Consider the following 27927-nt stretch of genomic DNA (forward strand, 5'->3'; position numbering starts at 1 on the left):
CGAGAGTGTCAGCCAGCTGTTGATTCGCAGGTCAGACGTCTGCCAGGTGCTGATGAGGTAGGGTGGAAGTGATGGGCCAGTGGTACAGTGATGAGGAGCTGATGTTCTTGACCAACTGGTGATGGGCTGGTGGGACATCAGCAGGCTGCTGATGGGCACAGCTGGAAGCTATGGCAATGATGTTGCTCAGGAGATGCAAGCAGGTTAGCTTCTGCAGAAATTTGTTGTTCCGTTGCAGCAGCAGCAGCAGTCCCACTAATACTGTGGTAGGCACCGAGTCCGTAAAGAATTGAGAGAGGAAAAAATCATCAATCTCCCTAAGTAGTGCATGAAAATGTTTAACTAAACTGGGTGAGCAAGCAGAGTGTGAAAAAATCTGTCACTGGCAGGAAGAAATCCACTCCTTTGTTGCCAAGTTTTGTGTCATTACTGAGGGAGCCTGTCATTTAATGTGCACAGTTGTCAAAGATAAATGAACTGTATTTACACCGATAAATGGAACACAACGAAATGGTCATTTAGACTTGAATTGCCACTACTTGGTTCCAATTCACTGATAGTCACAAGAATTACACTGACAGAGTTCATACCAGGGTAGCGTTGGTGTGGCCGTACCTGTGGAGAGGGACAGAGCTCGAGGACAGACTAAGGAGGACACCCGACTGAGGCGGAAGCTCATAACCGCTCAGAGTTAGCTTGGTTCTTGCAGACGATGTGGAATGATAAGCTCTGTCGGATAGGTCATGTATGTGAAGTGATGGTGAGTTAAGCACTGACATCGGGCTCAGCTTCGAGAACTTGGATGAGATATGGACGGAAGACTCAGGTGCAGGTCAGAGTGAACGACTGTGCTGGGGCAGAGGGAGCTCTGGTTGAGGGAGTGACAGAATGATGTCAGTCCATGTCCTGGAGCAACTCCCAATGTGAAGTGGTTCTGATTGGCTGGGTGGCGTCCTTTATATCTGGTGGAAGTATACTGCTGCGACAATCAACAGGCATGTGACCTGTGAAAGAAAAATTGGTGCCCATGATGGCATTGCTGAATCTGGCATCACATGTTACTGTGACGGCTGTGAAAGATGTAGTTGACAACAATGCTGTGAGGTTCTTTTGTTGGCTGACTGTTTTCGTGCCTCTCCCACGGTGGCCTGGAGAGGTGCTGGTGACAGTACAAGCTTGTGTTACTTATGGTTGATCTCAAGTGCATACCATAGGGAGTGTACTACTAGTCCATACAGTCGCCATCGTGAAAATATTTATTTATTTATTTATTTATTGTTCCGTGGGACCACATTAAGAAGAAGTCTCCGTGGTCATGGAACGAGTCAATACATGAAATTATAACACGATTGTAGAAACAGATAAAATGAAATATAAGAAACATATTCAGGCGACACGTCATTGGTTTAAATAAAGAAAATCAAGAATGTAACACTGGAATTTGCTTAATTTTTTAGCTCTTCCAGGAGCTCCTCGACAGAATAGAAGGAGTGAGCTATGAGGAAACTCTTCAGTTTAGACTTAAAAGCGTTTGGGCTACTGCTAAGATTTTTGAGTTCTTGTGGTAGCTTATTGAAAATAGATGCAGCAGAATACTGCACTCCTTTCTGCACAAGAGTCAAGGAAGTGCATTCCACATGCAGATTTGATTTCTGCCTAGTATTAACTGAGTGAAAGCTGCTAACTCTTGGGAATAAGCTAATATTGCTAACAGCAAACGACATTAAAGAAAATATATACTGTGAGGGCAATGTCAGAATTCCCAGACTATTGAATAGGGGTCGACAAGAGGTTCTAGAACTTACACCACACGTAGCTCGAACAGCCCGTTTTTGTGCCAAAAATACCCTTTTTGAATCAGAAGAATTACCCCAAAAAATAATACCATATGACATAAGCGTATGAAAATATGCGAAGTAGACTACTTTTCGTGTTGAAATGTTACTTATTTCAGATACTGTTCTAATGGTAAATAAAGCGGCATTTAGTTTCTGAACAAGATCCTGAACATGGGCTTTCCACAACAGCTTACTATCTATCCGTACGCCTAGGAACTTGAACTGTTCCGTCTCGCTTATAACTTGCCCATTCTGTCTGATTAAAATATCAGTTCTCGTTGAATTGTGAGTTAGAAACTGTAAAAACTGAGTCTTACTGTGATTTAGCATCAAATTATTTTCCACAAGCCACGAACTTATTTCATGAACTACATTATTTGATAATGTTTCAATATTACACACAAGATCCTTCACTACCAAGCTGGTGTCATCAGCAAACAGAAATATTTTTGAATCACCTGTAATACTAGAAGGCATATCATTTATATAAGTAAGAAACAGCAGTGGCCCCAGCACCGATCCTTGGGGAACGCCCCATTTAACAGTGCCCCATTGGGACTGAACATCATTACCACTCTCAATATTGTGGAGAATTACCTTCTGCTTTCTGTTCTTAAAGTAAGAGGCGGACCAATTGTAAGCTACTCCCCTTACTCCATAATGTTCCAACTTCTGCAGTAATATTTTGTGGTCAACACAGTCAAAAACCTTCGTTAAATCAAAGAAAACACCTAACGTTCGCAACCTTTTATTTAATCCGTCCAAAACCTCACAGAGAAAAGAGACTATAGCATTTTCAGTTGTTAAGCCATTTCTAAAACCAAACTGTACATTTGACAGCAAATTATGTGAATTTAAATGCTGCAGTAACCTTGCATATACAACCCTCTCGATAACTTAAGCAAACACCTATGGCATAGAAATAGGTCTATAATTATCAACATTATCCCTGTCTCCCTTTTTATAAAGTGGCTTCACTACCGAGTACTTTAATCGGTCAGGAAACCGACCACTCCTAAAGGAAAAGTTACAGATATGGCTAAGTACTGGGCTAACATACGTGGAACAATACTTCAGTATTCTGCTATTTGATACCCCGTCATATCCATGTCTCCTAGAACAGGAAAAGGGACAGGTAAGGTAAAAGTTTCTGTATGATTTTCAACCTCCTCTCTGTAATCAACAAGATATTCACTAAAATTATCATCTATTATGTAGAAAAGTATTAGATTTTAATAAGGCAAAGGAACAAGCTGGCATTAGGAGTGAATGTAGCACAGTCAAACAGTTTTCTAATCATTAACAAAATTATAGAATTGAATGATGACTATGAAGTGCCACTTACACTAGGATTCATGGATTTTGAGAGAGCTTTTGCCTCTATTTCAACAAAAATTTTACTAACTGCCTCTGAAAAATAAGTCATTGATTAAATTTGCGGTATCATACTAAGGTATATGCCAGTGCTAAAACACCAATTATGCAGTAATATGGTAGTGGTGAATTCAGAAATGATGGAGAAGTCATGCAAGGAGATTCAATACAATTCATATTATCCTCTGTGACCCTAGAGGAAGTCTAGATATCCCCAAAACAGGACTATGTCAAAGAAATACATGTTTTATGCGACAGTATGAACTGTGTACGTTGTGGTGATAACATTGTACTGTTTGCATCTGGTACAGATAAACTTTAGTAATGAGTTTAGAACATCCTATATGAAGTAGAAAGTAGACCTGAAGGGCACATATAATAAGACAAAAATGATGTAGTATGAACACATAAAGAGAAAATTATACCATGTGACAGTGAAGTCATTGAATCAGTTGATAATTTTAGAATTTAGAACCATTCAAAATGACAACCAGATGTACAACAAAAGAAATAAACAGAAAAGTAAAAATGACTGGGAGATCCTTTAATCAATTAAATAGGATTTTCGAAACAAATCTTCCAGTGTGTCTGAAATGTGAAGTCCACAAACAGTGTATATTACCAGTTCTTACTTAACAACAGTGAGACATGGGTTTCTTAACACAAACACTATTCAAAAACTGAAAGTTATATGGAAAGATCTCCACAATGTGCCTTAAAGTGTGTGATGCACAGTACATTTACCTTTTCATACCTTTCCTGTTCCAAACAAAATGGTGCAGGAGTAAAATGACAGTAAGTTTGATGAAAATCTTTATAAAGTTCTCTTGCTTACTAAATAAACCTATGATGAAATATACTACTATTCATTGGATTGACTCCGTCTTCTCTATTAATCATACTTGGTGAGGTGTCGTACTGCTAAGCAGTATTCAGAAATTGATCAAACAAGTGATTTGTAAGCCATTTCTTTTGTGGATGAATTACATTTCCTTGGGATTCTTCCATTGATTGTCAGCTTGGTGTTGGGTTTTCGTACAACTTGTTTTATGTGATGGCCTCACTTTAGGTCATTGAAGATGGATACCCTAGATATTTTAAGATTGTCATCGTTTCCAGTGATATGTTGTCATTAGTGTAACTGAGCAGTAGTGAGTCCTTCTGCCTGAGTATGTGCAGTATGCTACATCTGTTTATTTCGAAAGTCAAGCTCTACTCCCTGCACCAAGTGTAAATCTGCAGCAGGTTTTCTTGCATCTCTCAGCTTTTAGATGTTTTGACTTTCAGAGAGATATATTGATACATTATCCACCAGATTGTTTACATATGTAGCGAATAAAATGGTTCTGTGGCACGGTCGTGAGGTACTCCTCCTTGAAGATAGTTTTTCATCAGATGATTTCAACCTGATGAGAACACTGTGTTGAATTCTGTGTACTAGGAAGCTCTGAATACATTCACAAAGCTGGTCTGATATTATGTGAGCTCGCCTCCCAGAAGTCTGTCTTTGACTGCAGCCAGTAATTCATCACTGAACCTATGAAGGACTTTCTGTAACATAGAAATACCCGTGCATGCACATATCAAGTACTCTGGAATGCAAGGAATCAATAACTCTGTGTAGCACACTCTTGACCTTTTAAAGAGGTGAGGGGGATGCTGTAAAAATCCACCTGTGACAGCAGATCTCAAGAAATCAAATCTAAGATCTCAAGAAATCAAATCTAAGATCATCTTAGGATCTGGTTTAAGCTCTCTGCTTAGTTCCAAATTGGAAGAATGTGGCTGATTCTGGATGTGTTGCTGCATGTTGTGAACTGTTTACACTCAATATGCTTCTACCATATCAGGCAGCCATCTAAAGTGGTTGGATTAGTAAATAATACCAGCCACTGCAGATGAGAGAGGTTTAGCTGTGAATAGACATACAAAAAAGTATTGTAAAATAACTCACCTTACAAATATGTATTCTTCTTTAGAAAACACACTCACACACACACACACACACACACACACACACACACAAAAGTATTATCTTGGTCTACGACACAGCTGAAGGTTATTTATCCCAGAGCTGTGGCACATCTGAGATTTAGTTGTAACTAGCCTTCTTCCCGCGACATTGCCTGCTTACGTATACAACATACCGTATTTTACAGGCCATAAGGCACACTTTTTTCTTTGAAAAATTGCCTCCAAAATTCAACTGTGTCATTTACTCTTAATTAATATAATAATGTCCAGTGTTTGATTTAAAATTCTCACCAGTCTTAAAAATGGCCATATATTGATGCCGCAGGAAACCTCTCTTTATGTGGCAACATTGGATTCAACTGGCAGCAGCAGTGCACTGATGCACTGAACATGAGTTGCGGGGATTCACAATCTTCCTAACATTGTGTCCCTCCCGCCTCACCATCACAAACTTAGAACACTGTCTAGCCTATGATGTATCATCACAGTCTATGATGCCTGTGATCTTGAATTGAAGTGATTTGTGTTATTGGTAACAGTACAATATTTTTGTTAGTAGCAAATTCACAATGGAAAAAATAAAAGGTATTCATGTGATGCAGGGTATAAATTGAGAGTAATAACATAAGCAGAACAACAGGGAAGTAGAGCAGCTGAGCAGTAATTCGGCCTTCCACCAACAGAAAAAATCATTTGTGATTGGTGGGCAGCTAAAGAAGAACTGAAAAATATGAGGAAGACTAAATGTGCCATAGCAGACTGAATGCAAAATGGCCAAAAATAGATGATGTATTGAGATGGATTCAAGGACATTGTCAAAATGGCCTTGGAATTGATACAAAAGTGATTCAAATACAGTCTTGTAAGCTAGCGCTACAGTGGAACTTAACAGACTTTAAGGGTGGAGTTGGTTGGTGCTATAGGGTTATGAAGTGTCATGGACTGCGCATGCAAACAAGAAACAAAATATCTCAGAAAATTCCACAAGGGTACAAAGAGAGAATATTATTTTTTCAATCATTTTGTTATTCAACATTGAAAGAAAACCAAGGTGGAACTAGGCCAGATAGTGAATATGGATGAAACTCCTGTGACATTTGATGTGCTGAGTAACAGAACTGTTGCCATGAAAGGTGCTAAAATTTTAACTATAAAAACAACTGGACATGAAAAAATTCACTACACTGTTGTCCTTTCTTGTTTTGCTGATGGTACTAAACTCGATAATCATTTTCAAAGCCAAAACACGGCCAAAGCCTTGACAATGGTTGGGTGGATAAGGCTGGTATGAAATTATGGATTAACAGAGTGTGTTAGGAAGGAAAGGTACTTTGCTGAAGAAGAGTTCTCTCTTTGAGCTACATCAGTTTAGTAGTCATTTGGAAAATTCTGTGAAAGAGACATCGAGACAGGAAAATACAGAGGTAGCTGTTATTCCGGGGGATCTTACTTCACAATTGCAACCTCTGGATCTCTTAATAAATAATCCATTTATAGTGTATATGAGAGAGAGATGAAAAAAATGGATGAAGGATGAAACCCAACATGAATTAATGCCGAGAGAGCTTTAAAGGGACCTAAAACCAAACAAGTGTGTCAGTGGATAAAACAGTTAGTAAAACCTTTCAAGAAGTGCTACATAAATAACGGTCTTGATGGCAGTGAAGATCATCTTATATATGAAGAGGATAAATATGACGATGAAGAGGAAGAAGAAGAAGAAGAAGAGAATTGAGATAATGATTTTCAGGGGTTTGAAAGGTCAGTTCAGCATTATAAAATAAGAATTTTTTTTTTTTTAGTCTGGCTTTGCAATGTAATAATAAAAATGCGGTTTTTACAAAAAATTGCTTAAAAATTAAGGTAGGTCTTATAGTTCATAGTGTCTTATGGTTAATCAAATATGGTATATTGCACCCATCTCCTAAATCCCCATATTGGTCCATCTTCTCCTCCCCCCTCTCTCTGACCATCTTCTCCTCCCCCCCTCTCTCTGACCATCTTCTCCTCCCCCCCTCTCTCTGACCATCTTCTCCTCCCCCCTTTCTCTATCCATCCTCTCCTCATCCCCCTCTTTCCCATCTCCAATTCTTCACCACTCTGCCTATTTTGTACTCTCCCCCTCTCTGCGTCCCTCTTCCTCCCCCTCTCTGCGTCCCTCTTCTTCCCCCCCCCCTCTCTGCCCGTCTCTTGCTCCCCCTCTCTGCCCGTCTCTTGCTCCCCCTCTCTGCCCATCTCTTGCTCCCCCTCTCTGCCCGTCTCTTGCTCCCCCTCTCTGCCCATCTCCCCTCACCCCCACCCCCTCTCCGCCTATCCCCCGTTTCCCCTCTGCCCATCTCCTGTACCACTCTCCATTTTCGTATTCTCCTTGCCTGTTCCATTTCCTCCCCCCCCCCCCCCCCTTTCTCTCTCGCCCTCAGGGGGCTCAGCATTTAGTTGCTGGGCACGGGCTTGGCGACCCCGGGGTCCCTGACTGGGGACTGGGAAGCACCACCAGTCCTCAATACCGTAAGCTCTGAGCGTGCTTCAATGATCACCGTAAGGTACGACGGTGGAACTTTGTATGGTACAGAGCCGGGGATCTTGGCTTAACTGCCTGGGTCACGAGGATGGTATAAACCTCTATTTAAAAAAAAAAGCCTCAATCTGAAGGTGTGCTGCGCACCGAGGAGACGCATGGCTGTTGAGGTAGAACAGTTGCTAGCGGGCGACCTGTGGGGAACCTGCCGCCCCCCGGTTGTATTAGGCTTACCCATGCAAGCTCTGGGTGGACATTCCTTCCCCTAGCTGCTCGTGGGACCACCATGAAAAGAAATACGAATAGTGCGCAAGCATGAATCTCTTAAGAAAGGCAAGTTCAATGCTTTACAGTATGACCCCCAATCCTTCCCTTCCCTGCCCACACCAGGGGAGGAACAGCGGTCTAAGTTACCTAGCGAGACGTATTCTCCTTGATTTCTGGTTTGCAGCCGAACAGATGGGGATTCATTTTTGTTCACGAAGCCTCAGTTTTTTGTGGAAAATTTAGAGGACAAGTTTGGAGAAGTTGAGGGCCTGCCTAAACTGAGGTCTGGAGCAGTCCTCATACAGACAGCATCCCCAGCACAGTCACAGGCATTGCTTGCTTGTGACAAGCTCGTTGATGTTGCAGTCTCCATTACGTCTCATAAGAGCCTCAATATGGTTCAGGGACTTATTTTTCATCGTGACCTGTTGTTGCAGTCTGCTCCGTGCAAATCTGGAATGCCGCGGTGTCCACTTTGTACGACGTGTCTTCAGGGGACCTAAAGATAGTAGGGTCGACACCTGCGCCTTCATCTTGGCTTTCGAGGGAGACACCCTGCCCGAGAAGGTCAAGGTGATGATATATCGATGTGATGTTAAGCCTTACGTCCCTCCTCCCATGCGCTGCTTTAAGTGCTGGAGGTTTGGGCATATGTCATCGAGATGTGACGCCAACCCTATCTGTCGGGATTGTGAACGTGCCTCCCATCCCGATGTCCCGTGTTCGCCGCCCCCTGTTTGTGTCAACTGCAGACAGAAACATTACCCTTGCTCGTCAGACTGCGCGATTTATCAAAAAGAACGGAAGATTATGGAGTATAAGACCTTGGACAGGCTCACTTACACAGAGGCTAAATGCAAATACGACCGACTTCACCCTGTGCGCATTTCATCGACGTTCACTGCAGCAGCTTCAATGTCGCCATCCCTGACGACGAGCCCCTAACCTCAGCCACTTTTTGTGGGCCCTCCAGCCTGGCTGTCTATTCCTACCCCCTCAGGTAGTTGGGGGAAGACCCTCTTCCGTTGCTCCCCTGTTATCAACATTGGGAGTAACAACCCCTCCTTCTTTGGGGACTTCAGTCCCCACATCTGTGCCGGAGAAGTGCCCACCTCCTCCGGCTCCGCTTGCGCGGAAGGGATCACTTGGTGCCCTCCCTTCCACGTTTACTGTCCCTCCAAATGTCAGCCAGTGGCTGAAAAGCCCCCACCTGAGGGCCATAGGGCTTCCAGGTCTTCCTCGGTCCATGAGACTGGGTCAGAAAAGCCCACCCAGCCTGATAAACCGAAGGACAAATGGGACCCTACCAAAAAGACGAAAAAGGAAAAGGAGAAGGATATAGAGACAGAAAAGGAGCGAACCACTGCACCTGAAGATGATGTGGAGCATCTAGCGTGCACTCAGGAGCTCGATGTTGCTCGACCCGCAGCTCCTATGGAAGTTGATCAGGCTAATTTGCAATCAGTGGCAGCGAGCGCTTCTAAGGCGTAACCAATCTCCACCCCCAGGTTCTTTCACGTCTTCACAGTCGGATACCATCATCCTTCAATGGTTTTTTCCACCACCTTGATGAGTTGAAACAGCGTTTGTACCGCTTCCCTGCCACTTGTCTGGCCCTACAGGAAACCTGGTTTCCTGTTCGACGGACCCCCTCTCTCTGCGGCTACCGGGTTACTGTAAGAACTGCGTAGAATACGACAAGGTGTCTGGCGGTGTCTATGTTTATGTTCTTGCCACTGTTCCTAGTGCCCCAGTGCCACTTAACACGGCTCTCGAGGCTGTGGCTGTTAGAGTCCGGGCAGGAATGGAGCTTACCATCTGTTCCCTGTACCTTACCCCCGATGAGGTTGTCCCTCTTGCCGACCTAGCTGCCTTGTTCGCCCAGCTCCCCCCGCCATTTCTCCTATTGGGGGACTTTAATGCCCACCACCCTTTATGGGGTGGGGCCCAGATCTCGGGCCAGGGTAGGAACGTTGGGCTCTCTTGGCACAGCAGGACATTTGCCTCCTTAACACAGGTGCTCCCACATATTTTAGCTTGACTCATGACGCATACTCCGCCATTGACCTCTCTCTTAGTAGCCCAGGTCTTCTTCCGTACCTCAGTTGGAGGGTCCACGATGACCTCTGTGGTAGGACCACTTTCCTATCCTGGTTTCTCTTCTTCAATCCCAACCCCCTGACCAGATGGTCTGTTCGTGGAGCTGATTGGGCAGCCTACACCTCAGCTACTATGGCCATTGTTTCTGCTGCTGAGGCAACTGTCCCCTGCTCTTCAAGTACCCTAAGGCGTAAGTCAGTCCCTTGGTGGACACCAGAGATTGCAGAAGCTATCTGGGACTGCCGGCGAACCCTGCAACGACACCAGCGTCATTCTTCCCTAGAGAATGTGGTTGCCTTGAAATGGCTGCGGGCCCGGGCGCGGGCTTGGCGGTTAATCCGGCGGAGCAAACAGGACTGCTGGGAACGATATGTTGCCACCATAGGTTCTCGCACCTTCCCATCTCAGGTGTGGTCGCGGGTTCGGCGCATTTTTGGCTTTTGCCCTCATGCGTCTGTCCCTTGCCTTTCTCTTCGGGGTACACTTTGTACTGTTCTAATCGCCATCGCCGAACATTGTTGGTGTTGCTACCTCTCTCAACGCTTTACAGCTGGAGGGTCTTCATTTGTAGTTGAGTGGTTGACCTTTTACCTGATCCATCAACCACTGTAGTCTGTTTTACTCTAGTCAACTATTTGCTCTGTTCCTTTTAAATGTCCTCTATTTTTTGTTACTGCGGTGTTCATTTTAGCTCTGTACCCCTTGGTGTTCCCTCCCTCTGGGTGCAGCGGTTACGCTTTTACTGTATAGGCCTTTTAAAAGTATGTCTGTTTGGAACTGGGGACTGATGACCTCGATGTTTAGCCCGCATCAAACCCCAAAACCAACCAACCAACCCTTCTCTCTCCCTCTCTCCCTCTCCCTCTCCCTCTCCCTCTCCCTCCCTCCACCCCCCCCCCCTCCACCAATCCCTTCTCCTGCTACCCTTCTTTCTGTCCACTGTCGATCTGTCCATCTCCTCCTACTCTCGTCTCCCTATTTTCTCTTCTTGCCTTATCTCCATCTCCTACTTATCCCATCTCCCTATTCATCTTCTTATCGTCTCTCTGTCTCCTCCTTGTCTTTCTTGCTATACATCTCTTCCTTCCCTCCTTTCCACACTCTCTGTCCCTCCTCTCCTTCCGTCCTCTCTCTGCCCTTCTCCTTCCCCCTCTCTCTGCCCATCCTCTCCTTCCCCCCTCTCCTTCCCACTCTCTCTGCCCCTCCTCTTCTTCCCCCACTCTCTCTGTCCCTCCCCTCTCTGTCCATCCTCTCCTCTTATCTACTCAACTGTGCCCATCTGCACATGTAACTCCTCCCAAACAGGTCGATAAAGCTCCAACACAACTGTAGTGCTCGAAATGCCTGTCATGCAGGGCATCCTATATGCCAGGCCTGGAGCAAACATGTCTTTGGCCATATCTCCACTCCTTTTGGGGCTGGGTGGTTATAAACCCCCCTGTGCTGATACTCATGAGGCTTGGTGTTTCTGTGCAAAATTTGATTGAAATTGGTCCAAGGTTTTGGGAGATTGTGGACGTACATGCATATATACACTCTACTTTATATATAAAGATTTGTTTTCCTCTTTAGAAGGACATCCCATTCCAAATTTGACAAAGGATTATCATTTCATTTATCTTGGTCAATTTAGGAAAGCATCTCTACCTCTATAACCGAACCAAAGTCCCTTATCCTGTTACTGTAATACTATTTAACCAATGGATCCAAATCTAATGGCTTGAACATGAAAATTCCCATTCCAGATGTCACACTTTCCTCCACAAATATTTTAAAATCTACGGTTCCCATCAGTGTGTGTTTTTTTCATTAATGAGCTCCTGTAGGACCATGTGATGTTTTGTCCTTTGACAAGTCACTTCATTGAATGAAAAGTTCTGTTTCCTTGCTGCATCAGATTTGGATAAAATCCCATGCTTTCAATGATTGCTTCTATCATCATCACAGGGGCTAAGTCTGCCTTGTGAAATGGGTGAGCTTCCACTTTTATGCCCAAAGAAGAAATCTGATTAACTGGATTACATTGTGGTAGTGGTGTATGCTGAAGTGGTGCCTTGTACATCCATAGATTATCCTCAATCTTACTGTTCAGCATTACTTGCAGCTCCATCACTTACGTCAGGTGGTAAACTATGGGAAGTCTTCATCTGTGCTCTTTCTTTTTCATATGCTCATTTCTGAGCACAGAGCCAGTGTCTGTTAAAATTGTTATCGCATAGTCTGATTTCAACTGCTTTCCTGATCACAGAGACCCAATAGTTGAATGTGTTAGCAAGAATTCTTGTTTGTTAAAACATAATCCTGTGTTTATTTAACTGGCTGTGCTTGGCCACCACCGACTTTCAGAAAAATCAGCTGTGGCCGAGCACAGCCTGCTAAGTAAATACAAAATTATGTTTGAATAAACGAGAATTCCCACTTGCACATTGAGCTATTGGGACTCTGATTGGGAACATCCATCTTGTATTTTCCATTGTTTACTTTAGTTAATTGCATGTTCCATGGATTGTGATTGTGACCTCGCGCTATTGTGCAGGATGAGGCAGTTTTACAATTACAGCAGTCTCCACATTATCCAGGTGGGTATTATCTGGCATGTGGATTAACCACACATAGTTTTTCAATTTTTGAAAACTTGAAGAATATAGTGCGAAGTATCCTTCTATAATTAGAATGAATATTTTTCGTTTGGAATACAATTTTTTGGTTGTGAAGATGTATATGACAAAAACATCCATGAATGGTTAAATAGCGATACCCGTGAACTATAATTGAAGTAGCTAAATGACACATAATGAAAAAAGTATGTTAGCTAAAGGGAGAGAGCAAAGACAGGCTGATCAAGGGATTTATTATCATGCACACTGAGGCACTACAGTGCATTGATTTTTTTACTAGAGCATACAGGGCAAAATTAGTTTGACTAATACCAATGTTTAGATTCTCTGGAAAATGAGAATCACCACACACACACACACACACACACACACACACACACACACACACACATACAATCACACAATTAAAACAGAAACATAAAAAAAAAAACTGAATGACGGTTTCCCAAAAGTAGACTGAAAGAAGTGATATCAAATACTGTGAGTTTTAGTTTAATTTTTAAACAATTTCAGTTTCCGGAGAGGAATACGCAAGTAGTGCAGTGAGCTTTCAAATGTAATATGTAGCATGTTTTGTTAATATAGTACGTAAGTGTGTCTGGCAAAAACTTGTGTATTTTGGATTATCTAAGTTTTTCAGTTGTCCTTATAGTCTCAGATCTACATTTATCTGGATAATTGGGCACTTGCTGTGTAGTATGGCAACATGCTGAAAATGTGTTTGATTGCCATAAGTTGTATTATTATTACAGATTGAGAAATTCTTCTGTGAATAGGAGGAGTTGAAAGTAAATGTGATTTCAGTTTGTGTTTGAAGTTAATTGTATTATCTGTTAAATTCATTATATGATTCAATCTTCCTGAAATTATAAACTTTTGGCTTTCTGTTTCTCTTTCATTAGCACAAGGGTTGGGCAGAAGAGAGAAAATTCATCTACTTTAAAACTCCACCACTTCCCAACTCAGATGGCAAGTATCTTCTTGGAGAAAAAGAATCCTGGCTGGATGTCGTAAAGCTCTACAATAATGATATGGAATGGCTTCTCAACTTGAAACAACACAGGTAGGTTGCTGCATCACATAATTTATTGATCTAAAAGACCATGTTGCTTTTCTTTCTTTCTCCAGATTTTGACTGTTCTATGATACTTCATTGAAGACAGTAGCTTACAATTGGCAACAAAGATAGCAGATTTCTAATGTATACTAATTTGATACAGAAATTGGTGATTCTAGTTATCTCTTGTCCACAGATTTTGGTCACAGATCATATATTATGATTCCACAATGCCAGCAATAGTATCATTCTTACAAGAAGCAGTTCCATTTTATGCACTGAAAAAGTACTTTCAGGATGATGACATGTGGAAAATGTATAAGAAAACATACGGCCTTATATATGCCATTGTTAATCGTTTTATTACGAATAGAGAATCTGAGGTATGTCAGGTTTTTTTGTTTTGCTTGTTGATTTGTTAGATATGAGTATAGTGTAGAACTTCATGTATATTTAGTAGTTTTTTTTTAAGTAGAATAAATATAGGTGACTGTGAACTGGTTAATTTTAACAAAAGGAGAATTGACTTGAGAAAACTATAAAGTTATGAGACATGTAGCTGCTGGCTCACTCCACATAATTGAAGCTGAGTCAGAACACTTCACGAGATCTGTTACCCAGTGTAACATCTGACATATTTACCTTTTTTTTAAAAAAATCCGGTTGCCGTAGTTTATTCTCTTTAAATAGAGGTCCTGCTAATCGGTGCCTCTGAAATCTTGTGTGTAGTTGATAAAAGGCTTGACTTCTTCATGTTCTGCAACTGTTACTGTTACTCGTACCACGAAAAGACACATCCACTACTTTCCTTTTACAGATATATATTTCCTCGAACGGGTGTACAGATCATTAGTGTGACTCGTGAATTAGAGTAGAACACAACTTCTGTACAACATATGCTTTGAAGACTCGACACGACATTCCAGTTTCCAATAAATTTCATTTGTCAGAAAAGGCAGACCGACAGTGCACAGTGGCTTGCCAAACTTTACATTTCCAATTGCCAAGAAAGTAGCCCTTGTGAAAATGGTTCTAGTACCTACACCAAATTACAGATGGAGTTGAAACATGGCAGAAGTTAATTTAGATCACTTGTGTTCATTCTTCACAAATTTCCACAGAACTGAATGTCATTCAGCTGGACTCCCAAAGTCATTTGGCACAGGAATGACTCGACTGTGAAAATCGTGGCTGTAGATTAGAGTGAAAGAAACTACAGAAATGACTAAGGCTGTATCAAATTGTGAGCACATGTAAGAGAAGAGTTCAGTAAGTAATGCAACACATTTTTTTCTGAAAGCAGATCGATTTTATTCAGGATTTCAATATACCATATTATTTCCCACTCTTTTGGCTAGAAAACTCTATTTTTCAACATAATCTCTGTTCAATGCGACAGCATTTGCTACTTTACTGGAAGGGCCTGTGCCCTGTGTAAAGAAACATCTGGCATCAGTGACCTCGCCACTAACCGTGTAGTGCTTCCTGTGGAGTGCATCCTTCACTGAGCCAAACAGGTGGGAGGTCTTTATGGTCTTCTTTTAGGTGTGAGGAGCTCAGTGGGCACAAAACTTTGAAGACCCCAGCTCGTGGACAAGTGTCCAGTTGAGCAGCAAGGTGTTTCATTGTCATCCGTCGATCACCTCGAATGAGAATGTGCACATGTTCCAACATTGTGGGAGTCACACCTGTACGTAGCCTGTCGGCACGTGGGGGATCGGACGAGTTCGCGCGAGCTTGTTACGGTGACGACAGATGCCTCACCCGACAATTCGCCGTGCTTTTGTTCACTGCTACATCTCCGTACTCATTGTACGAGTGCCTGTGAATATCTGCGGTGCCCCGAATATCTGCGGTGCCCCGGTTTTCCGCTAAAAGAAACTCGACGACAGCTCTCTGCTCGGAATGCACCTCCGTTACAGACACCATTTTGAAGGCTGTGTACAGTACCGTCACCTATCGAAACTTCGTGAAACTGTACGGACTGGAGCAGGAATATTCCACAATGTCCTACAACAAATTCCACACCAGGTAGGACGTAACAGAGAATCAGTTTCGGCTAGAAAGAACGAAATGAAAGATGCAAATAAAATTAAATACTGAAAATTAATCGTGAATCTATTTGTGTATTATGAATCTGTCAGTTATTATTTCTAATAATTAAATACATATGCAACATCTCATTATCTCAGAGCTTTGCAGTACAACAAAATAATCACCATCACCACCATAATCACCACCACCTAAAAAGAAAAAGAAGAAATCCTCTTCAGAAGGATCTGATACTGACCAAATTTTCAACTAATCAAATTTGATACATATGTAATATCGTAAGAAGATTTTGTTTATATTACCTTGACAGAGGCATTATATGCTTCTCAGTATCCGATGAAGGATATACGTCATTTCTGTCAAATTTTTGATCTACAGGAGAAATAACTCATGCTATGGTAGTTTATCTACGTGACAAACATAATTCAATGTGTATTTGTTTCTTCTTGCAGGATGAATACATGTCTGAGAAACATCTGGGTAATCTCATTTATGATAATTACATTTTCACTGTCTCCATGATGCTTGACCTTTGTTTAGTGTACGGTGAAAGTAACAGATCTGGTCTGCAGAGTGTAATATCGAGAGTACTGAAAATACAGCCTCGTTATCTGGATGATTTGAAGGATACAGTTTCTGTCTGCTCAAAGGTGAGACACAGTTTCTCTCAAATGGCATTCGTGATCTTCTGATACTATTATACACTTCTCGGATGATACTGTGTTAAGTTGTTGTTAAATAGTCTATTTTATTGTGTATCTCCCTCTCCCTCATACCAACTACTGTAGATGCCAATATCCAGTCCATTCGTTCACTCCGTTTGTCTTTTAACACCCATATAGTAACAAACTTGTTGATTTTGTATCTTCTGGGGAACAGTTCATCAACTCTAAACCAATCGCATCAAATGATGTACTGCAATCGTGTGAAGTTGCAGTGACATTTAAATCATTTGACAAGCTCAGCTCACAATTGTGTCCTTCGCTGTGTGAATGCGTAGAGTTCAATTTCTAGCTTATAGATGGCTCTTCAAAGTTAATTTAGTTCTGAAAGTGGTGGTGAAAGGGACGATAATGACGAGTTTGCACAAGCCTATTCAGAAACTGTTTGTACTAAAATGCGGATGAACCGAAGTAAATAGGACTGGGGAAAAATGGATAATGACCCTGTTATATCTTTACCTTCAATGTTTACAGTGTGGTTTGTGAAGTAAAAACATGAATCACAGGCAGCACTGAACTACGCATTTCTTCAGGATGTATGGGGCCATTGTTAAGACTGATTTGTGATGAGACCATTCCTTACATGAGAAAACAGTTTTACTGTAAAGACAGAAAAACTCTAAAAGATGATAAGTGGTTTGAAACCACTCTGGATGAAATTAGAGCACATTTTTGTATTAGTTATTCAGATCTCAAAAGTGCAAAAATTTAGAATCCAATGAAACTGGAGCAAAAGATATGTTTGGAGACACCTGTTTTTCATGAAACGATTGGTAGAGATGGGTTCACTCTTATTTCACATTTTTATATTTAATGTATGATGTAGATGGAAATGCTGTGTGTCTAGGCCCTCCCATCGAGTAGACCGTTTGCCTGGTGCAAGTCTTTCAAGTTGACGCCACTTCGGTGACTTGCGTATCGATGGGGATGAGGACAACACAACACCCCAGTCCCTGAGTGGAGAAAATCTCCGACCCAGCCGGGAATCGAGCCTGGGCCGTTAGGTATGGCATTCCGTCGCACAGACCACTCGGCTACCAGGGGCAGACAATGTATGATGAAAAGGCAGATAAATCTGATAAACTGAAAAAAATAGGCTCATCATGGAACATTTTTCTTCAGATTTTTTCCAGTTGTATTCTCCTTACCAGTACAGAGCTCTAGATGAAGGTATGATGAAGTTCATGAATCAGTCTTTCATATGTTCAGTGCAATAGAACTGATTGTGGAACATTTGGTGTGAAATTCTACAAAATTTTGAATCTAGTTCTGGCTGCTGTCTCTCTTTCAAAATTTATGCTTGTGAGGATGTGATGGATTCTACCTTTCTGGACATTACAAATGTAGTGCTGTACATGTCTATCCTGTCAATTGTTGATCAGTCTGGTGTGGAAACAGAAGATAACAAAAAGAGAGCCGAGGTTTTAAACTTCACGTGTAAGAAATTGTTCACACAGGAGGGTCGAACAAACTAACTTTGTGGAGGACATAATAACAGGCATCTCTGATTTACAGAAGCAACTGAAAGAGTTGAAAACAAATAATTCACCAGGTCTGAATGGAATTCCAGTTTAGTTTTCCAGAGAGCACTCTACAGCATTGGTCTCTTATTTTGCTTGCCTTTATCGTGAATCTTTCATCTGTCACAAAATCCCAAGCCACTGGAAAAAAGCGTAGATGGACTCCTGTACATAAGAAGGGTAAGAAAACAGACCCACAGAATTACAGACTAGTATATTTGACATCAGTTTGCTGCGGAATTCTTGAATATTTTCTCAGTTCAAATATAATGAATTTCCGTGAGAGGGGAAAGCTTCTGTCCACAAACTAGCATGGTTTTAAAAGGTAACACTCGTGCAAAGCTCTGCTTGCCCTTGTCTCAAATGATAGCGTGTGAACTGTGGATGAAGGCCAACAGGCAGATTCCATATTAAGCATTTGACACAGTGTCCCGAAGCAGAGGTTAACGAAGGTACAAGCTGACTGAACAGGTTACCAGATAAATTTAGTGGTTCGAAGACTTTTTAAGTAATAGGACCCAGTTCACTGTCCCTGATGGCTTATCAGAGAGAAGGGTATTGCCAGGAGTGTCCCAGAGAAGTGTTAGAAAAATGTAAGTTAATACAGATGAGTAGAAAAAGCAGTCCCATAATGTTCAAATACACTAGTAGTATGCTACTTGACACAAACAGTTCAATCAAATATCTAGGTATACCATTGCAAAACGATATGAAATGGAACAGCCATGTAGGGATTCTTGTGGGAAAGGCAAATGGTCTGCTTCAGTTTCTTAGAATGTGTTTAGGAAAGTAGAACAGAAGTGATATCTGGCGTTCCACAATTTAGTGTCATAGGCCCTCTACTGTTCCTGATTTACATAAGTGATCTAGGTGATAATCTGAGCAGCCCCCTTAGATTGTTTGCAGATGACGCTGTAATTTACCGTCTAGTAAAATCATCAGACGATCAGTTCCAATTACAAAATGATGTAGAGAGACTTTCTGCATGGTGCGAAAAGTGGCAATTGGCACTAAACAAAGAAAAGTGCGAAGTCACCCACATGGGTACGAAAAGTAATCTGATAAATTTTGGGTATACGATAAATCGCACAAATCTAAGGGCTGTCAATTTGTCAAATACCTAGGAATAACAATTACGATGATTTACTGTCTATCACTGCAAACTGTGACCTCTCTGAGAGGAAATCACGAATCCAGTCACACAACTGAGACGATACTCCATATGCACGCTAATCGATTAATTTTCGCTTGTGAGGAACTGTATCAAAAGCCTTCTGGAAATCTAGGAATATGGAATTGATCTGAGATAATATTGTGGGGAAGGCAAAACAAAGACTGCGCTTTGTTGGCAGAACACTTAGAAGATGCGACAAACCCACTAAAGAGACAGCCTACATTACACTTGTCCGCCCTCTGCTGGAGTATTGCTGCACGTTGTGGGATCCTTACCAGGTAGGATTGATGGAGGACATCGAAAAACTGTAAAGAAGGGCAGCCTGTTTCGTGTTATCGCGAAATAGGGGTAAGAGTGTCACTGATATGATACGCGAGTTGGGATGGCAGTCACTGAAACAAAGGCGGTTTTCTTTGCTGCGAGATCTATTTACAAAATTTCAGACACCAACTTTCTCTTCCGAATGCGAAAATATTTTGTTGACACCCACCTACATAGGGAGAAATGATCATAATAATAAAATAAGAGAGATCAGAGCTTGAAGAGAAATATTTATGTGTTCCTTTTTCGCACGCGCCATTCGGGAGTGGAATGGTAGAGAAGTAGTATGAAAATGTTTTGATGAACCGTCTTCCAGGCACAAGTGTGAATTGCAGAGTAACGATGTAGATGTAGAATCGGTATGATGAAGTAGGTCATACGAATCATTGTGTAGGGAGTACAGTGAGATCATGCCAAATCTTACAGGCCAATTTCACTAAGCTCCTGCACCAAGAAAACTCAGGAACAAATTGTTTAAACACATCATGTGTTTGATGCTTAGCATACAAAATGGCTTAGAAGAGCAGGGAACTTACTGTAAAAATGCAATTTTAACAACTGGTAATAGATGCCTCTACTCAACTCAAAGGCCAGGTCTCTCCCCGGTGTCTCCAAAAGATTGCATCATGCTGCCATAATACTTGTCATTTGGCTAATAAAAATGGGAAAGAAATGTATATTACAAATCCAAAGTAGTAAGTAGTTTACTTGCAAACATGTACACTGCTTTGTTCTGCAGATGAGGTGGGCAGATCAAACAGTAGCAGTAATCTCACCTACACATTTTATAAAGCTAATCTATGACTCATGAATTATTTGGTATACCTGCATCAGACATCTGCTTCAAAGTATAGAACAAGCAATAAATGTCCTCTTTCTGTTGGCACATACTTGGTGGGATGTACGTGCTGCCATAATACTCACTTTGTACCGATCATTGTTGTGACTTTAAATCTGTGTGATCTTTTACCTCTGATCCATCAGGTTGGCATACAGTACTACTGCACGAGACTCTTCGTCAGAGTGGTGCCTTCAATAACGATTACTACTCCTCACCATGAGTAGTGTAAATCCCTCTTTGTATTCGCATCAGTTTCTGGTGGATAAATTTATGCTGCGTAGAATCAAGTCTGTGTAACCCGTAGTTGTCAAGAAACTTTCTTATCTACAAGAGCTCCTGTGAACTAGTCATCATTTCTCTATTGAAACAAAAATTCCTCAGATGAATAGTAACCACTTTTTGAAAGCAATACTGGGTGTAGCTAACCAGTTCACCGGATGAACCAGCACTTTGAAATTTTGTTTTCTTACCGACTCAGTGGCCATCGTGCAAGCACTCCTGTTTGTCATTGTGCTTGGAGTGAACAAGACCCTTACCATATCTGATTCTTGAAGTATAGTTTCACCTCTCAACAGCCCAGAAGTACGAAGGGTCAGCAACACTCATCAGATTCAGGCTGAATTAAAGCAGTACGGAACTGTAATGGACTTTCTCTGGACATCAGTGCACCAAGTCTAACAAAATGAGTAGATGGACCACCTTGCAAAGGGTGCAATGCACCGTGGGCACTTAATTATCCTTGATTTCAATACACTTGACCATATCCCTGAACTTAAAGCAAAGATATATAATGTGGAAAGAAATGCACAATTAAACAGATGTTGACCATACTATTACCTTCATGCTGCCTACACCCTCTCCCCCTTTCCCTTCAGAAGATCTTGGTTTATGGAGTATATTTGAAGTAGATGGGACACACTGTCCATTATAAGAATCTGATTGCATCACAAACTTCACCACTCACCTCCACAAGATAGCCATTACATAATTCCGAACTTGTTCATTAAATCAACACTAGAATGTAGTTTAAAACACCTATGCTTCCATGTGAGTATATGATGAGCAGCAATCCACTTTGTACAAGAGACTAAGCAGTTGAAACACCAGTTTCCCATTAGTGTCACTAATATTCTCAATCAGGAAATACAACTTAGAGCGTCATCAAGGAGTTTTTAAGGGACTGTAACCTAATTGAATGTATTCCATAGAGAGCTCTTGCACCATCCCATGTCTCCATCTTGCTTAATCTGTACTTTATGGAAGCTATTTTACAGCTGGAAGATTATACCACAATATTGATTTAAAAGAAATTATTATATTTTTACAAAATGGACAATATGTTTGTCCTTCATGTCGCCTTCCAGACGGAGACTAGTAAAAAATGGCCTTGGAAAGAATTGGCTGTAATTAAAAATGGAATTAACTACATTTTATCTAATAACAAGGGAATTTTGCTGGCTGTGATGGTTCTAAACCACGTTTGAACTGCAAACTTGTGAGATATAAGGCAAAAATGAATAACTAGCTAGGAGTAATTTAGGAAATACAGTCGTAGATGAAAGATGAATTATTTAACAAAGGTAGGTAGGGCCTACTTACGCACACAACAAAAATTGTTGCAAATATGCAGAAATCTCAGATAGAAAGAGGAGGTGAGAGTTTCAGGCAGAAAGTGGTAGGAACTTTTATACTACATACTGAATTAAACAAAACTGTTCATAAATGTTTTCAAGAGGACACAAGAAGATGCACTGAAAATTTTATGAGAGAAGCAATTGCAGACAGTGTGAGTATGAAGGAAACAAAACAGCAAATTACATTGGGTAGACACACCATTTCACCAGTTAAGACAGCAGATAACACAGTAACTAACAACATAAAGACTTTTTTAAATTTTAGTATATTTTAAGATATATATCAGGAGCATAGATTGCTCTGATCCTAGTTATTAACACATTTATTCATGAGAAGCTGGAAATCCAGCTCCAAGTCTTTGCCCTGTTACAATTTCTCATGTGTTTTGATATATATTTGTGTAGGTTGTTACTTTTTTTAAATCCTGTTTTGTCTTTATTAGGCATGGAACTAGCAGGAGGGAGGGGGTCATGATATCCTTTCCCTTTCAAAATTCATTATATTTTTAAATATATCCATTTCGAAATTTCATAGCTAACTTGCAGAGAATATAGTACTATGAAAATTTAAGTGTGTTAGAAATGGCGAGGAATTATATAAATTACAAGCCAAGTTCAACAAAAGAAACCTTTCAATTGCTTGTGTGAAGATCAGCCCACATGGACGAGCTTGTGACCTGACCCGTAGCATTGCATTCTGGTAAAGGTGCACATTCCCACGATGGACGTATCCGCTACCACAACAAATCTGACAGGATTGCTAAGTCGAGGGATAGAGCTAACAGATCAAAGGATGTTGAGTAAGGGAAGATGGAAAGGAAAAGTGCTCAAGAAGAAGAAGAAGAAGAAGAAGAAGAAGAAGAAGAACTGACTCTCCAAATGTAGGTGAAAATGACTGAAGGGACCAGAATTTCCCTTCATTTACGTGCTCCTATAGCCGTAGTCTTCAGACCAGTGTTCTCAGTTGTAAGTGAAATAGTGATGATGGTGGTTTGCACACTTCACTTTTATATTGTTTAAATTATAATGTAATAAAAGTCGTGGGTGTTTGTTATTATTGTAGCTCTTCACTTACTTGGATGATTCATGTACTTTCAGACAAATGTTTTTCAAATGCTTTTTTGATTGGCAATTTCTTGTATATTATGATACACACACACACACCTATACTAATAATAAAACTCTCATGTCTGTTTGAACACATTAATTTCCAAAACTACTTGACAAATTTGCCTGGGATTTTTCACAGGAAAGAAGATATTGTAATTTAAAGTTTTATCTAAACCGTCATGTTTGTCTGTTTGAATCTATCTCCAAAACTACTGGACAAATTTTCATGGAGTTTTCATAGGTAACTTAAGCACAGCAACAAATAGGCTTTATTTCTTCGAAATTGGGTCGCGGAAAGATTTTAGGAGTCTGCTCAGCTTAGCATTTCAGATGCTTACCTTAGGGCCTAGTGACATCATCATGGCATAGTACCTGAAAGAACAAATAGATCGTGCTTCTTATATCTTTGTAACGGAACTCTATTTGGATGTTTACGTCAGGGACAGAATTACGTGCCACAATCTTATCTTTACGAGTACAAACTAATAATTGAATTTACTTTACTAGAATGTAAGGATATAATGATTTTGCTTTGTGTATTAAAAACTTAACAAAACTACTTCACTTCTTTGGTAGGTTTTATTTAATTTGGCTTTTTGGCTAGGAAAAACAAATTTATTGACAATGTAACACTGTAAGAGTTTTGTTTTTACTGAGGTACAGAGCCCTAGAAAGGGACAGCATGCAAAGGTCCTTCTTTAACTTCCATTGTGAAGCACAGGCATATTACTAGTCCAAGAATATGTTTTGATACTCTAAAATTTATTTATCTGCTCTTATTCTGTTTGTTCCTTCTTAAGTATAATTTGAACATAAAATATTCCCTATTTCCTTTTCTTCTCTGCCTTGAATGCCTTCAGCACCTTTCCTTCTGTTTAAAATGAGCATTTAAATCTAATAAAGACACACTCTCGTCAACATTTCTGGAAGGTGACTGTCAACAGCTGTTAAGTAATGTATAAAATGCATATTTGATTCATCAGCTGTTTTTATTTTAAACCCAAGTATTTACCAGTTTCGGTCTTGGACCATCTTTATGGATGAAGGGTTAAAATTGCTTAAGCCACCACATTGATTAGTCATTACTTAAAATGTGTAGTGCATGCCATGAATGTAAATATATGAGACAGGACTTTAAAAACAAACATAGAACTCTTAATGTATACAGAGACAGTATCTGAACTGACAAACACTCTTGATTTTCCCATATTTAGTTTTTAGAATATCAGATGCCAGATTGTTGCCAGATGTGTATATCGCCACTGCCGACACCAATCTCGAAGAAGGCAGTTTTGATACAGGGAATCTGGCACTGATTTACAATGTGGGTGAAACTATGATACAGGATATTCAGAAAAACAAATATAAAATAATTCAATTTGCTAGCAGTTCTGACTCGTCTAAAGGTTTGTCAAAGTGGAAGTCTATGAAGACGTCTACATATGCAGAGCTGGATAAAGCCATGTTGGAATGGTTTCAGCAGAAAAGAGCAGAGGGCACACAAGTATCTGGTCCAATGTGTGCCGAACAGGCCCAGTTTTTCTTCAAAACCTTGGGAATTGAAGGAGATTTTAATGCACCTTCCAGTTGGGTACAAAGTTTAAACAGTGTCAGGATATCCAGGAGGTCACTGTCCAAGGAGAAAACTTAAATGCAGGTAATAGAACTGCTTCTGAATTTTGTAATGATTTTCAGGAGTTTATTGCACAAGAAAATTTAGAGCTGGTGCAAACATACAACATGGACAAAACCGGGCTGTTTTGGAAGTGTCTGCCAACAAAGATTTTAGCTATCGAGGCAGAGCTTAGTGCGACTGGTTATAAATCAAGTAAGGAAAAGATAACTGCTGTGTTGTGCTAATGGTATGGGCTCACATAAAGCTAGGCTTGGTATAATAGGTAAAGCTAAAAAACAGTGCTATTTCAAAGGAAAAGAAATGCACAGCTTATCTATTCTTTATTTTCAGCAGAAAGGAGCCTGGATGGACTGCACAGTATTTCAAACATGGTTCCATAATTGCTTTGTGCCACAGGTGTGACATCATTTAACGTTAAAGGGTCTACCAGTAAGGGCTGTATTTTCACTAGACAATGCACCAGCACATCCAAATGAATTTGTTCTGAGATTGGATGATGGGATGATATTTGTAAAATATTTATCCCCTACTGTGACAGCCTTAATTGAGCCAATGGATCAGGGTGTCTTTGCTGCCATGAAGAAAATTTATAGTGGAAATATGCTGCAAAAACTTATTGATGAGGGCAGCAGTCTTCAAACTTTTGGAGACAATTGACAGTGCATGATGCCATTTATGAAGTGCCAAAGATGTGGCATAAGATAAAACAACCAATAATAGCCAAGTCATGGAAAAACAATCCAAAAATTGATGAAATCGGTGATTCTGATGACTAAGAAGGCTGATCATTAGAAGTGTTGCCTCCTGTTTTGAAAAGTACTCCAGGAAATGAAACTATTGACAAAGAACATATTTCTGAATGGTTTGACATGTACTGCACAGAGTCAGGTCATGAGATGTTGAGGGACAGTGCTATCGGTCAGCGAGTACAAAGGAAATCCGAGGCGGTGAATGACAGTGACCAATACGACAACAGTCCTCTAATGCCAGAAACAGTAATCAGTCATGCATCAGCAGTTCAGTGGGTTGAAGGGATACGGGACTACCTGGAAAGGCAAGAAGGTGCTTCAGTTTGTGACAAGTTGATGTTGCGTAAAGTTCATAGTGTAGTATGTAAAAGACAAACTACCTCACTTAGACCCAAATCAATTCAAGACTATTTTGTTTCACAGTAGTAGTAGTACTATTAATATTAAACATTTTATATATTTTATTGTTACTACTACTAAAATATGTGGGTGACTGCATTTAATGTTTGTGTTTGTGGGCAGGGAAGAAGAAGACAGTAAAGACTGCAACATGAGATAGCCCCCCGCCCCCCCCCCCCCCTCCCTTTTCCATTTAAAATACTAGAGTTTTGTTGTATTGACTTAAAATGATAAGCCTGAACAATACTTAATTCCATAGTATAATTAGAACTACTAGAGAGAGTATTAGCTGTAAGTTTATTATGTTTGCTATTTAATTTGTGTGTCACAAGACAAATGTTTTATGTCTGATTAACAAGGAAAACTGAAGTCATTTAAGTAGCCCAATCTCACTGTTACCACCTTTTCAAATCATATGCTGTTACAAGAATTATGTTATTCACTTTCTAAATTTTCCTCATTTGTTATTTACCAATTATGCATATGTTTTAGTGGGCATTGCATATAATTTATAGGCAATTGTTACAGGTGTTGAAATCTGTTGAAGCAAGTTTCGGTATACACCATGACACAGAAAATGAACCTATTAAACTGAGTGAAAAGAACAAACTCCAGCAACGAACAATGTCATTGAGTGTTTTTGAAGATATTGTCATTCATATATTGGATACAGCCATAAATTTAAGAATATTTCTGGACATCTGTAGTCCTGCATGTGTGGCATTCCATGAGCTTCAGTTTGAAACACAGTACGTAAAATTTTGTTTTCCCATAAAATACTATTGTTTTAAAAAATCCCAGCAAAAAATGCACACTTAAAAGTATAAAATAGTAGCTATTTCATTTTCTTCATTTGCTTATTTTCTTCTGTTGTACAATTTTTTAAATAATCATGTATAAATTTGAGTGTGAAGACTAGCCTAAACATTATCAAGATAGCAGCTGTCTTTCTAATACCTCCAGACTGAGTTAGTGCTTTATCCCACTGCATTGATTGATATTCCATGTAGCACAGACTACATTTAAAGACAATGAAATCATCTCAAGTTTCTGAGTTGTTTTGTTTTTGTGACAGTGTGTGCCAGTATGACAGTATAACTCGAACAGGTATGTTACTATACAGGTTTAATGTGGAATTTTCATAGTTATGTCCGTAGCTATTCTTAATATCAATATTAATAGCGTTATGCCCTTAGTTTTATGCTGATAAAAATATCAGGAACAAATGTGAAGATACGTTAATTAACACCACTTCTTCATGCTTGTGATGTCTTTATAGACATACAAACAAGTATATGAAAGTAATAGATTGGGCAGCAAGAGAGAAGGCATTTTTCTGTGATATGTGAATTCAAGTTTCAAAAATGTTAGTTCAGAATTTCAAATAATTTTTATTAAACTAGCTATCCATTTTGAACCAATGCACAAATTTTCTGATGACTGCACATTTTTAACTGTTAAAATTGTTGGGCACTTTGGTAAAAGTCTCAGTGAAATTGTATCATAAAAAACACGGTTAGCCAACTCTGGCAAAGAAGAATAAGGCTAAACATTTATGATGTTAGAATCGTGAAATCAAGTCAGTAAATGAAACTTTCCATGTAAGTTCAGTATTACATGAAAGTGTAGTGTCTTAGTTATCTTTTATTATGTGTTTAGCAAGTCAGTTGATGTGTTTAGCAAGTCAGTTGGCAAAATAGTACTGTAACACTTGTGGGTGGGTGGGGGAGGGGTTATTAAGAGGACTGTATCCAAGGGAGAGTATTGGTTTTATTGTATTGTGTACTGACTGTACCTATAAAATGAACTGCTTGCATTTAATCTTGTAGTGAAAAGGAAAAATCTGTTTACTGAGTTCATTTAATGACAAAATATATGCCAAGAAAAATTAATATTGTACCTGGTTTTCCTTTATCCATATTGCCTATTAAAAATTCCTCTCATGATCTGCTGGTTTCTATGTACTTTAGTTGAACTGATCAGTCCTGTCCTGTTAAAATTAACACCTCCTCCCATTTTCATT

At 40.1% G+C, this 27927-nt stretch overlaps 1 protein-coding gene across 4 annotated transcripts in view; it reads left to right on the plus strand.

Moving 5' to 3' along the window:
• Nucleotides 1–27927, plus strand: part of LOC126162661 (activating signal cointegrator 1 complex subunit 2) — a 133485-nt gene that overhangs the window by 19403 nt on the left and 86155 nt on the right. For all 4 annotated transcript variants that reach the window (XM_049919303.1, XM_049919304.1, XM_049919302.1 and 1 more), the window contains exons 3-6: nt 13592–13752; nt 13943–14129; nt 16251–16448; nt 26433–26653. In XM_049919303.1, coding sequence (XP_049775260.1) covers nt 13592–13752; nt 13943–14129; nt 16251–16448; nt 26433–26653 — 767 coding nt within the window. The remainder of the gene's footprint in view (nt 1–13591; nt 13753–13942; nt 14130–16250; nt 16449–26432; nt 26654–27927) is intronic.

Source organism: Schistocerca cancellata, chromosome 2, assembly GCF_023864275.1.
Source record: "Schistocerca cancellata isolate TAMUIC-IGC-003103 chromosome 2, iqSchCanc2.1, whole genome shotgun sequence".
Taxonomy (NCBI): Eukaryota; Metazoa; Arthropoda; class Insecta; order Orthoptera; family Acrididae; genus Schistocerca; species Schistocerca cancellata.